Raw genomic sequence first — 13,024 nt, forward strand, 5'->3', positions numbered from 1 at the left:
AACTTGTCAATAAATAGGAAGATAACACGTCTGCAAAAGATATTAGTTGAGGTAAATGTTTAATTTAAAACCCAGAGTAAAAAAAATATAACATGCCGACCTCTGAAGGTCTCTAAATCGGCTTCAGCAACCTCATTTTTGTTGTAGATCAGCTGTTAAATGTTGCCACTTTTGTTGTGACTTTTTAATCTTTTTAATAGGATGTTTGTGTTAGAGGGGAGGATCCTATCAAAATAAGGGTGGGTAGCTACCTAAATAGGGGAAATGTTTTAAAAATAGGCCCTCTGCGAACTATGCCCAACTGACTTGTTTTGAAAGGGGAAATTCAAATCGGGAGTTGGTAGTTTGTGAAAACAATAAATCAAACAAGTGGTGAAACTTGTACCATTTTTTCATGCACACACAGAACTAACGAAACATGGTCTATAATGTCATTTTCCTTTCTTTTAACTTTCATAATGTGTAATTATTAAGCAGAATACGATCAAGTTTTATTTAAATCTCTTCTGTTACTCAGAGTTTATTGCACACAAAACAGTACAGTGTTTTAATTAACGTTCAGCGAATGGTGATTCGCAATCATTTATTTTTTTATGCAGATCAAATTTGCCTGACAAGCAAGAAATCTGTGATCAAAACTCAATATTTAAAAACCTGTTTTGCACATAAATTTATTGCGAAATATCCATCAGGTGAAAAATCTCACATACTGTATTTTCCGGTATATAACCTGCACATCGCTCAGCTTTTGTGGGGAATTACTAACCAGATGCTATCAGATAGCGTATAACCCGTATAAGCCGCATAAAATTTCAATCATTGAGTTTTACTTATCCGCACCTTCGTATAACTCGCATCATGTTAAGAAAAAAATCCAGCGTATTTTTACTTACCCAAATCAGTTTATAAATATGTGCGCATGGTTGCTTTTTTCTTTTGTTTTTTAGTTTTGTGTCATTCTTTTTTTTCATGCTGGAGACGTAGGGGATATTTAAACTCGTGAACCCCTAACACGAGAACTGAGTGTCTGAATTAGCGACTTTCTCAGTCTTAACTTCGTTGTCTCGGATTGGCGAAATATTAAACAACATAATAATTATCACGGATTGTCTGTAACAGCGATGTACAGAACTTTCTCTTCTAATGTTTATATAATTTTGTTATCCATTTATATCTCAGGAATCACAGTGTGCATGATAAATTAATTATAGCAATGGGAAGGAGATTTCATTTTTGTCTTATTAATTGTATTTTTAATTTATTTTTCATATTTTCAATGGTCACCTGTTGCTTGAACTTAGTGAAGATAACAAAAGTTATCATCTATACATTTATTTTTACATTTTTCAATATTTTTAACAGGGATTAGTAATAAAGTCCTGGGCACAAGATGGTGAAATACATGTCAATAACACCTAAAAATGATACCTGCTATACTGCTCTAATACCAGAAGTGAAGCAAATCATTTCTATGTGCTCAATGTGATTGCAAAGATGTAAATAGATTAGAATTAAATGCAACACAAAAGAAAAAATGATCTCCAGAGTTGTGTTTCAGAGAGAGCTTGTAATAGGGTTAGGGTTTCACTGTGTGAAAAAAATTAAGTCATGTAGATTAAGTAAGGTTACTACGTATAGAATCTTACATGCAGTTTTATTATTCTTTTGTGTAACCTACTTTCTTCCCAGACCACCACAAATATTACCTGAGTTACGCTATGTCTGATTTATTTAAAAAAAAATGGGAAAAAGAATTTGAGACAAGAATAATGAGAAGAAATCGTTAAAAACGTGCTTGTCGTTTTTCCTTAGCTGGTGCATCCAACTGACCGTTCCTACCAGTTTAAACTTGTATAACTAAGAAAGAAGAAGAAATTGCTAGTATTAATATAATATTTTGTTACTTTTTCAGATAATTTTCCAAGACAAAGTTTTCTTATCATTGTATTTTATTAAAAACTATTAAAAAACTTTCTTACAAGTTATCGCCATATTTTGTTATAAATCCTACAGAAAACCATATCCAAAACTTTAAATGTATATCATTAACATCCACCATTCAACTTTCCGTAATTTAATATAAGTGGAAATATTGTTTGTCCCACAAGTAGATAGTTTAATTAATGACTTCGCTTACAACTTTCCTACATGGGTTGAAATTCCTAGCTGTGACTTGGAACTTGCACCATGTGCCTTCCTCATTCCTTTGCAGTAGCCCTTCCTAAAAGTGTATTGCAATCTCACGCCTTTCGCAAGCAAAAATGAAATAAGAATGCTGAAAAAATTATCATAGTTTTCGTAGAGCACTTTCAATATTAAATTCGGACACTGCAGTATAGGTAAAATATTGAATAATTACACTTGGTAATAAAATTGTAAATGGATGTGATTGGAAGGGTTGGAAATAAGGCGAAATGGCTGGGATTGAAAGGGTTAGTGTTTAGGGTTGGGGTTAATGGTTTAAAATAAATCTTGTATGCCTGATCAGCTCTGGTGTAAAAATATACAAAATACCTGGGTACATCATGCAGTTTGAAAGAATGTGCCCAAGTGGGTTGCTAATTTTCAGAACTTTGATGGACTTATGTGGTTAAGATGTGAATTTTGCGTAAATTAAATCTTTTTTTTTTACTTATAATACAAAATGTCAGGAGATTTAGACAAAGATAAGAAGTTCTTAATATGAAGAGGACACGAGTTGGCACATCTCCATGGTATATGGTATATTACCTATGAACCTTTTTCAGACAGAATAGTCTTAATTTCATTTTGCAGGTTTGTTTTTATTGTTTATTTTTCTCACTGGGACTTTTTAGTTGTTTTCTTTTGGTACCAGTATTTTTACATGCTCAGAAAACATTTGAAATATTTGTGTTGCTGAGCTATTTGTTTTTATGGAGATATTGAAACCATATTTTTAAAGAATTCAGGCTAAATAGGTGAAAATGAATGATTATTTAGAACCATGGAGAAATAAGAATAATGACTAGCCTGGTTAGAATTTTAATATTTTTACAAAAAAGAAGTGTGTAATCTAATGAGTTCAAAATTCTGTGATATTATAAACTGGTTGATATTTGAAAATCATTAACTAAAACAATCAAAAATCACTTACCTGAGAAGCAATGTTGTGTTTTGTTCTGTTGTCACAAAAATGTTATTTAGCAGCACGTTAAATATGCCAAATGATTTAATTTTTCTTACTCTGATGAATTATATGTTAACATATATCCTGATGTAATTGTTAAAAACTAGTCGTTAGCCTGTGGAAAATCCACGGGTTTGCCCGTCCTTTTTATACCGCATTGCATGCTTCTCGCTATTGCGCAGCTAAGCTACCATTTTGCGTGACAGACAGACAGACGTATACAGGTATTATAATATAGATAAGCCTGTAGGAAATCCATAGATCATCTTCATGTAGAATTTTTTAAAGATGGGTAAGGTTTTGACAAATGTGTGGTGAATAAAAATAAAAATCATGCATAGTATAGCAATTTGTGTTTAATCTGTTGGTCGTAGTTTTAATTTGTTTCAAAACTACAAAAATACAAAAAATAAATAATGAGCCAGAAATTTATCGCTGAGATGTTTTGGAAGCAAGTTTTTGTGTTACCAAATTTGAATATTGAACAGGCTAAAATCAGAGTTTGTTAATCATTTTGTACAAAATCTTTCAAGAGTGAATTGTTCATGGAAGTGCAAGAATTTCTATGAGTGAGGAACACTATTATTCCCATATTTTTTATTGTTGAAGTTAGGTATAAATTAATATTTGAAATCTAAGGCTTAAAATTATGCCTTCAACATCAGTCAAGGAGTGTTTCCTCAGAAGTATAAATATTTCTTATGATTGATTAAAAATAGGTGATGACATCATTATTATGTATTGTATGGTACTTAAAAGCATATCAATGTCAGCGTAATGACATCAGGATAAAATGAACAATATCATGATGTCTAATTAATTAGCATGTTCAAGTGTAACATCTGTATTTTTTGTGATTGAAGTTGAAAACTTGGCAGTATGCACACAATTTTTTTGAGCTGTATCAAGCTTTGATTTTTCAAGCAGGCACTTAGTGAAGCTAAACAAGAAAGGTCTTACTATTTTATCACAGATAACATCTATGAAGGAGTGTTTATTATGTAATAATAAGCACTTATGTTTGTGTACATAGCTTACATCATGCTGTCTTATGCCCTCCTGTTTGTTATTTAAAGCTGTTTACTGAAGTTTCCAATGCTATCAAAAACTGTTTGTTACTTTAAAGCATTATCAGGTATGATCTGTCTGTTGCAATGTATTTTTGATTTTTTGATTTTAATTAAAAAGTACATCTCGTGAATTGATGATATAAAATATAACTGTTGTGTTGTATTGACTTTCGTTGATAGAAGATTTCTTTAAATATTTTTAGTGATGACTCATCCTATTGTGAAAGCTGTTGAATTATTACAATTTTGATGATTGTTTTTTAAAAGTGTTTTATCAGACATGTTAAACAACTAGAAAAAAGTTTACTTTTTACAAACAAATAAAACTCTTTTTTTCATTCTAGACAGTTGTATATTTTGAACTTTTTTTGATATCATAAAGACGTTAATGTCTTGCAAGTAGCAATGAAATTCACCAAAGTTAGATATTGAATTATAAATTATTTATTCTGGTAATGTTGCATGCTTTTCCTCACTTTAGACTCTGAGGTAATTTACATACACTTTTGTAAAGCTTGATATAGTTTTTTTAAAATATTTGTCAATTTTTAAAAATGTAAAAAAATGTTTGAATATTCAGTGATGATAGCTGGCTGTTAATTTTCGTGATTTATTTCGTCATATATATATATATTAGTTTTTAGGAGTTTCTTTTAGTTTGTGTGGCATACTTTTTATTTTTACTTTGATTATATAATAAAAACAAAACCATTTCCAGACTTTTGATAAAAATACTAAGCTCGTTAAGAATTCATTAACACAATGATACATAGCAACTAGAATCATTAGTTTCTTAATGAGCAATTAATTTGCTTGCTTTGTTATTTATTAATTTGCATAAGTGATCACCATTGTTCTTGCTGCACTGCACTCATTAGCATTTTGTCGAGATAAAGAAATGAATGTAGTGGTAAATCTTTATACCTGATCTGTATTTCAATGTTTAGATAAGAAGAAAAAAAATGTCTATACTAGATCACAATTTTAATTACAATATTAAAGAGTACTCTAATGAGGATTTACCTGTGGGAAAGTTCTTTTGGTTTTCCGGCTATGAGCATAGTGAAAAACAGAATAATATTTTGGATGAACTAAATGATAACCAGCATTTTTATTCAGAAGAACAGTTTGTGACTCCATATGTGGAACAAAATTCCACTAATGATAATCATAATCCTCAAATTAATGGATTTAATGACACTGGATACAACAACACAAGGGAGAACAATACTGAATATGATAACGCGGATGAGATTGGATATGATGACACGGGATATGATGACATTGATAAAATTGAATACAATGATACCAGGTACAACAACCCTGGATATGATAAGACTGATGAAACTGGATACAATAACACCAGATTCGATGATACTGAATACAATGAGAACTTGTCAAGATCAGAACATTTTCAAAATGGCAGATATTTTAAATTAAACGATTCTGTCCCAGACTCGGATGAAGAAGTAGTTGTGGGCGTCAAACTTAATGATGTCAACACACAACCTGACTTTGTCGATGAATTTTTTCGAAGTAATTCCAACAATTTTGAAGGTTGTGATGCAGACAATGAGCTAGAAGATGATTATTCTGGTGGAACTTGGTTCGGATTTGCAGGGCGGCAACGTCGTGCACAATCCATGGAAAATCTTCTTGCTGAGGAAACTATGAAAAAAATTAATCTTACAGAACAGTTCGAAATGCTGGATCAGCTTGTTTTGGAATCTTTTGATGACCTTGAAGTTGACTTGCCAGAGGGCGAAAGTAAAGATATAGTTGAAGAAGAAATTATTATTCAAGAACAAAGAAACGCTGAGGAAGCTCTACCTGAATTTCCAATACATGATGTTAGCTTTGAACGTGAAGAATCTATTGACGGAAATCGTGAAGCAAGGTTAACTCCTATCGAAATGTCAGAAGGAAAACAAACAGTTTTAGATGAATTTATTGAGGAGGTATTTCATCCACAAATCGTTTCTTCTAATAATGATGAAATATCGTATGAACCAATACGAAACAAGAATAAACATCGTGAAATAAAAAACAATGAAGATACTACTGATGAACCAATACAACGAACATTTGTTCATTCTAAAAAGTCAAGTGAGTCAAACGCTCCTTCTCTCAGATCTAAAACGAGTATTAGGATCACAAGTAAACCAAAAACAAAAAAATTAAGTGAAAGTGAAAGTGTGGTGTCACGTGACCATCGTGAAGTGAAAGTGTTCTATCAGTTGAAGAAATCAGATTCTGGTGACTCTATGTACAAAAAAATTGAGAATAAAAAAGAAGATAAAAATTTGGAAGATAACGGCAGTGACTTTATCGATGCTAATTTGATGCAAAAACAGGAGTCAGAAGAAGTTTTAGTAGCCGACGATAATGCTCTGCAATACAGCGAACCTACATCAAGTACGATTCCCCACTCATTGAAACGCCAAAATCATGTCGCTTCAATATCAAGTGTGTCAAGAGATGACACCAGTACTGGAGATCTAAGCTCTAGTGAAGATGAACGAAATGTTTCACTGCGCAGAAATAGAAGTTTTCGTAGAAGTATTGTGATTGAAGATGAAGAAGGGATGAAGCGAAGAAGGAAGTCGACTGGTGGAACTTGTGTGAGCGTCTTTTTTACGCCAGTCAGTCCTACGAAGAATAGTAATAATGACGGTTGTCAGCAAACAATTTGTCAACAATTTAAAGAAGTTCTCACTCAGCTTGATCACATGGTGGTAAGTGAAGCAAACTTTGGTAAAGACTTTGAAGCTGTGAAAAAGCTGCATTCGTTGTTTTGGGAAGCTAAAGAAGCAGAGAATAAAAAGAAGAAGAACAGCAAAACCGAAAGTTTGTCATCTGTCCTCAACTATTTAGTCGTGCAAGAATGGCCTAAAATAATACTAGGGTGTTTGCGAAAGTTGAAATCAAGTTATCCACATGTATTTCAAGAATGTTCTAATGTTGAGGTAAGTGTTGCTTGTCAATGAATGTGTGATCTGTCATTTTAGTTATCGGTAGGAAGTTTGAAAATATTTTAAAAAATTTCACTAAAACATATGGCAATGTTTGTAAAAAAATGTCTGTGCAAGATTTACACAAGAAATTTGCTCAATGTTTTTTTGTTAGGGTGATAAGTTCAATAATTACACGATTGTTGCTATAATTTTTTTTTGTTTCATACTAGTCGGTGACTTGTGGAAAAATCCACGGATTCGCCTGTCCTTTTAATACATCACTGCGTGCGTCTTGCTTCTTGCAGTACCATTTTGCGCGACAGACAGACGTATACGGGTGTTATAATATACTAGCTGGTTGCGCGTAGAAAAATCCACGGGGTCGTCCGTCCTTTATATATCGCATTTTGTGTTTCCGGAACAGGGCGCGGCTTTCGCGGACAGACAGACAGACGGAATACGGCTATTATTAAAGAGACTAGTTGGTCCTTTATATATCGCATTCCGTATTTCCGTAACAGAAGGACAAACAGACGCACGAACAGACAGACGAAATACGGCTTTTATAAAAGAGATATAAATTCTACCATTATTGTTTTAGAATATCATTTACTACAGTGGTCATATGCCATCTTTATTGCGAATGAACCGCACCAGTTCAGAGTTTGCGGTTTCTGTTCTATTCGATGGTTTGTTGAAAGCTGCCATCAACTTCACTGATACCCATGAAGCAAGTCGAGAAGCGAGTTGTGAAGATAATTTGATCGGCTATTTGTTGGAAGATGTTGTTCCACAACTTCATAATGTTGTGTGGGGAAAAGTAAGACTTGCTCTCTTTAAGACCTTTTGTTTTAATGTTGTGATCTATAGCTTATTTAAACACTAGTCTCCTTGGCAACGTTATTTTGAAACAGCTACACCATTGCCGTATTGGTAGTTTTTACTGATACCTTTACGTGTATATTAATAAACCTTGTTAATTTACTGTGATCAAATTTTAAAAGAGATAGAAGCATCCTAGACTATATATGGTCTTCTAAGGCCCGTTAAATAAGCTATGCCTTGTCGAACTGAAGCCAGAAAATATATAACACGTCTTAATTAGGCTAAATACCGCAAAAATTTCTAAAATGGCAGCTGTCTTGAACAGCAATTTTTATGCTAAATAAGCAGTTTTCATCATTATGGTTCAGCTTTAGCTCTCGGCTCGACATGTAGCTAGGTAACCTGTGCAGCACAGCTCGGTTCGGTTTGGGGAGACATTGGTTTTATTTTCTAAGTCGAACTCAGTAAAAACTCGTATTTTTTTTAAGATCATTGATTAAAAAAATGAAACTACTTTTGTGTTTATTCATTTATTTCATGAAACATTAAGAACATTTTGTACTGTCTCCAAATTTAGAGGTCGTAACAAAAATTCAAAACAAAGCGTGATCAATCAGTTAATTCTTTCGAGTTTTTTTTTTACTTTAAATATTTTTTAGGTTACTGCCAGAGAAATGTTTTTCAAATCTATCTGTGATCTTGTTTACAATTGTGCAAAGACTGCGAGTAACGCGTCATATCTGATCGAGCATGATTGCGTTAATGTTTTCACTGAGATGCGTGACGAAACATTCGGTGTAGTGGACGCACGAAAAGTTAACATGACAATGTTGTTGACGCTATCATTCTTGATTGATGACAACAATTATGACATCATTATACCCAGAGAAGGTGCGTGCAGTTTTCACTGTGTCGTTTCTTCTGAATCATACCTACTTAACTAATTTTCGCGGTTGTCGCAGATTTTTGCCAAAATTCGTAAAATTAGCTATGAAATATTTTTTCTGAAAATTGAACAATTTTCACTGTAGACTCGACTATTAGCTCTCTTCAATTTTTTAACAATTTTTTTTCGTTTTGGACTCGATTATTCGATTTTGTTGCACAATCTTTTTTGACTCGATTATTTCCTTTCTTCAATTTTTTAGCTTTCTTTTTTTACTGTAAACTTGATTATTCGACTTCTTTATTTTTTGAACAATTTTTTTGTTCGTTCTAGACTCGATTATTCGTCTTCTTCAATTTTTGGACAAGTCTCTGGAACACTCTGAACACACATACCATGATTTTAAAGCAGAGGAACTCACTAATTGTTTAACCTGTTTAGCTGGCCACAACGCTAACAAAGTATTGGTGAGTTCACACTGCGTTTTGTTTGTTTGTTTATTACATAAGAACAAATTCTTATTAGCATACTTTTTGACACCAAAATTTTTGCTTGTCTGCAACATTTTGTTTTTATGATGTAATCCTCCTGCTTCATCAAGTTTACAAAAAACAAATTATTTTTTTACTTCCATTGCCCTGGCTAAATATATTTTTATTATTTTTTACCTAGCTTAGGATTTTACGTGCATAAATAGTGGAAGAATGAGCTTAATTAGTAAATGTTGTACTCGTGTAGGATTATCACAAAATTTGTGAACTACGCACCTAGAAACCAAAAACAATAATAAAAAAACGCGTTTATATTTTAATTATAACCTCGTATATTTTTTTGAAGTAGATAGAACGCAGTTACTAGAAACGAAATTCTTTTATACTATCAAATTGTAAGTACTTAAAATAGATGTCTCTTTCATCTGCAGATCGTGGAAAACAGTGGTCAAGAAATACTGCACAAACTTTTGAAGTATGCGTACAACGACAGTGAACGAATTGCAGCTTGTCATGCACTATGGAACGTGGCTTTTAGTTGTGAAGCAAAAGATATACTTCGAGAGATGGGAAAACTCATGAATCTCTTAAGAGAGTTAAAGGTATGCCGGCTAGATTCTGTATAGACAAGTTGTACAAGTTGTAAATGAAGCGCACGCGTCCAGACAAACAGACAGACAGAAAAGGAAAGATCACATAGAGTGAGGGGTCGACACCAAAAACCTTTGTCACGCTACACGGAATGTTTAACCTTTTTTTATCCGAATTTTTATCAGGGATTTGCTGTACATATGCGCGCATGGACTTCGAACGCTGCAGCAAAATATTCACGTCATGCTGCAACTCGCTTATGCATGTGTTTCATTTCACCGAGCAGCAAACGTTTTATAATTTAGCACGAAATAAAAAAAATGTTAAGTTACACGCATGCGCAGTGACAAGTTGTGACGTATTACGCTGGAACATTGCAAGGTGTTGCATTTTTATTTTAGGGATCAGATAATGCTATTCTAAGGAGAGCTGCGAGTGGAATTTTATGGGAGTGCGAGGAGAAATACGACATAAAAGGTAACCAATCACATAACGCTCCTCTAGCCAATCATATTTCGCGAATAATATGTCTACCAATCATATTTAGGTACGAGGGAAATGTCTTCAGCGCAACCACATCACGTGATGATAAGTTATGAATATGAGGCTCAACCACTTGTGATCGGCATTCGCGATGAACTGCATAGACAAGGTTTTAAAGTTTGGATGAACACGGATGGCGAAGAAAGAAGTTTGCAAGAAATCATGACCAGGGGAGTGGAACGAGCTTCTGTTGTCATAGCAGCAATAACAAGAAAATACAAACAAGCACCTCATACTTTTGCAGGTAAATGTTTTTCCTGTTTTCTTTTTATTACTTATTTATCGCAAATGTTACGTTGGGTTGTGACGTATGGCGTAGTGGTTAAGAAGTTCGATTCGTGATCACAAGGTTCGTGGTTCCACGGCGCAGGTAAGGGAAATTGGGTAGGCATTGCGGGTATATACCTGATGTTTCCAACATTGAAGTGGCTGTACACTGTATAAATATTCGGAATAATGATATAATAACATGGAGGTGCTATGAGTAGGGTTAGTGTAATGGCTACTACACCACCGTAAATAAATCAAATGTAACTGTCCACCTTCCACATGACTTTACGGCGTGTGCCTTGTGAGAGCAAAGATACAATGAGCATTACACAGCGTGTGAACAGTGTTGAAAATATCTTTCAATTTGCAAGTCCCTCTAATGTGCGCTTATTTAGTGTCATTTTTACTTAACACTGAAATTCTTTATTAGAAATCGACTATGCCTACAAACTTCGAAAAGTCATCATTCCAGTTATTATAGATGTCGACTTTGTACCCGACGGTTGGTTAAATGAACTTATTCAGTGTGAAAAAACTTTCGATTTTTCGCGAAGATCGATGTTCAATGGGAGCTTGGATGCTCTGCTTGAATACATCAACGAAATTACCGGACCGCAAGGGAACAGTGATGCCACACGCACATTGTCGAATAGAAGTAAGTGGTCACACGTACATATAATTTAATTGGAAATACGAAGTTTTTTGTTGAAGGGATTTTTTCGTAATTTAAATTTTCCTTGTGTACAAGCATAGCAGAATATAACAGGAAAAACTTCCTTGTTCTTGCGATTGCACCTAAATCGCGAAAGTTAAAGTGTGATCCCTCAAAGTATGATGAAATAATCTATTTGCAAAAGTTAATTCTTGCGAATTGTTAGGGTTCGTCTGGAATTTCTGTTACAAGATAAAAAATGTCCTTTATATTATTTTCATTATTCATTTAAGGTTCCTTGTAGTTAACTTTACATGCTACTTCAAGACGTCCTTGTAATAACCAATACCTATCCCTATCGCGAAAGTTAATACTCGCCAAAACAAATGAACTTGTATTACTTTACTCCTTAACTGGAACGTCGATTGAGATTTGCTGACGTCATTATGTACTATTTTAGGTAGTGGTAGAAGTCGAAATGCTGATGTGCTCACCTGGCGCAACTCTGACGTTATTGATTGGTTAAAAGAAAATCAACTTATACGGTAACGTCTTCAATAGTTTATTTTAATTGGCTTATTGCTCACCGGATTGTCGCGGCTCCTTGAAACTCGTCAATTCTCCTCTAAAACTTGATTTTTCCACCAACTTTCTCCTCAATTTTTTTTTTACAAAACGATATGTTTGTAAATTTGTTCTTCACTGGTAATGTTACCTTTAAAGTCTCCTCAAATATTCTCAATTCGTTAATGTGAAATCCTGCATTTGTTTTTATTTTAAGAAATATCTTCCGACCGCGCATATCACAGCCTTAGCTGCACTTTGCAATCAGAGAGGTCCAAATACTTTTTAAGTACTTTTAAATACCTCTTAATATTTTAGGTCTGTTAACAACACGGGGCGGTTACAAAAGCTGACTGGATTGCATCTTTTGATGTTTTTTGATCTCAAAAAAGAGGTAATCAGAAATGTTTTGTTTTGACAGAAAGTTAGAGTGGATGAAGTTTTTATTTTGTTTTTACTATATATATATATGTATATTTGTAGAGTCCGGATTACTATTACTCAGTTTTGGATTCACACCTCGGTTTTAAAGACGTACTCGATACGCTTGAGTTCACTTACGCATTAGATCGATTGCTGGGAAGTGAACGCTTGATATAAATACCACTACTGTCGGATGGTCTAATCTAACGTCGGCAAGTCAACGGTATTGTTGAAATTTGACGGATTACACGTCAGATCATTCTGTCGGAATGTAAAGAATCGTTACCAAAATTCGTTTTGTCGGGGTAATATGATTCTTGCTAAAATTGATTAAAGTGTCGCACTTTCGAAAAAGTTGCGCACGCACTTACGATATTACACGAAAGAGTTGCATGATAACAGGACATGTAAATAAGGATAAGATGCATGTTTATATCAGATTTTTATATTAATTTCTAAAGAGAGTGATATTTTTGTTAAAAATGTTTTGTGGAAAATTTTGGAGTAGTTTACGGTGATTTATATTTTTATGAGATTTTACAACATATTTTTAGAAACATTATTTGAAGTAGTAACAAGAGTAGAGATAGAGAAATGTTCCCTCTAG

At 33.6% G+C, this 13,024-nt stretch overlaps 1 protein-coding gene across 1 annotated transcript; it reads left to right on the forward strand.

Moving 5' to 3' along the window:
• The first annotated feature begins 4,996 nt into the window (after positions 1-4,996).
• LOC130628824 (uncharacterized) lies at positions 4,997-12,979 on the forward strand. Its single transcript, XM_057441842.1, has 11 exons — positions 4,997-7,184; positions 7,774-7,992; positions 8,657-8,888; positions 9,217-9,350; positions 9,806-9,976; positions 10,367-10,442; positions 10,513-10,752; positions 11,209-11,433; positions 11,891-11,975; positions 12,313-12,388; positions 12,478-12,979. Exons 1-11 carry the CDS (start codon positions 5,181-5,183, stop codon positions 12,592-12,594), a joined length of 3,579 nt encoding a protein of 1,192 aa, XP_057297825.1. The 5' UTR covers positions 4,997-5,180; the 3' UTR covers positions 12,595-12,979.
• Positions 12,980-13,024: the final 45 nt, after the last annotated feature.

Source organism: Hydractinia symbiolongicarpus, chromosome 15 (genome assembly GCF_029227915.1).
Source record: "Hydractinia symbiolongicarpus strain clone_291-10 chromosome 15, HSymV2.1, whole genome shotgun sequence".
In the NCBI taxonomy this organism is placed as follows: Eukaryota; Metazoa; Cnidaria; class Hydrozoa; order Anthoathecata; family Hydractiniidae; genus Hydractinia; species Hydractinia symbiolongicarpus.

Bases quoted from the DNA above. Each gene is read 5' to 3' on its own strand.
- LOC130628824 (XM_057441842.1), top strand. From the start codon at position 5,181: ATGTCTATACTAGATCACAATTTTAATTACAATATTAAAGAGTACTCT. The intron at 9,351-9,805 runs GTGAGTTCACAC...TTTCATCTGCAG, and splicing joins ACAACGCTAACAAAGTATTG to ATCGTGGAAAACAGTGGTCA. The intron at 10,753-11,208 runs GTAAATGTTTTT...ATTCTTTATTAG, and splicing joins AGCACCTCATACTTTTGCAG to AAATCGACTATGCCTACAAA.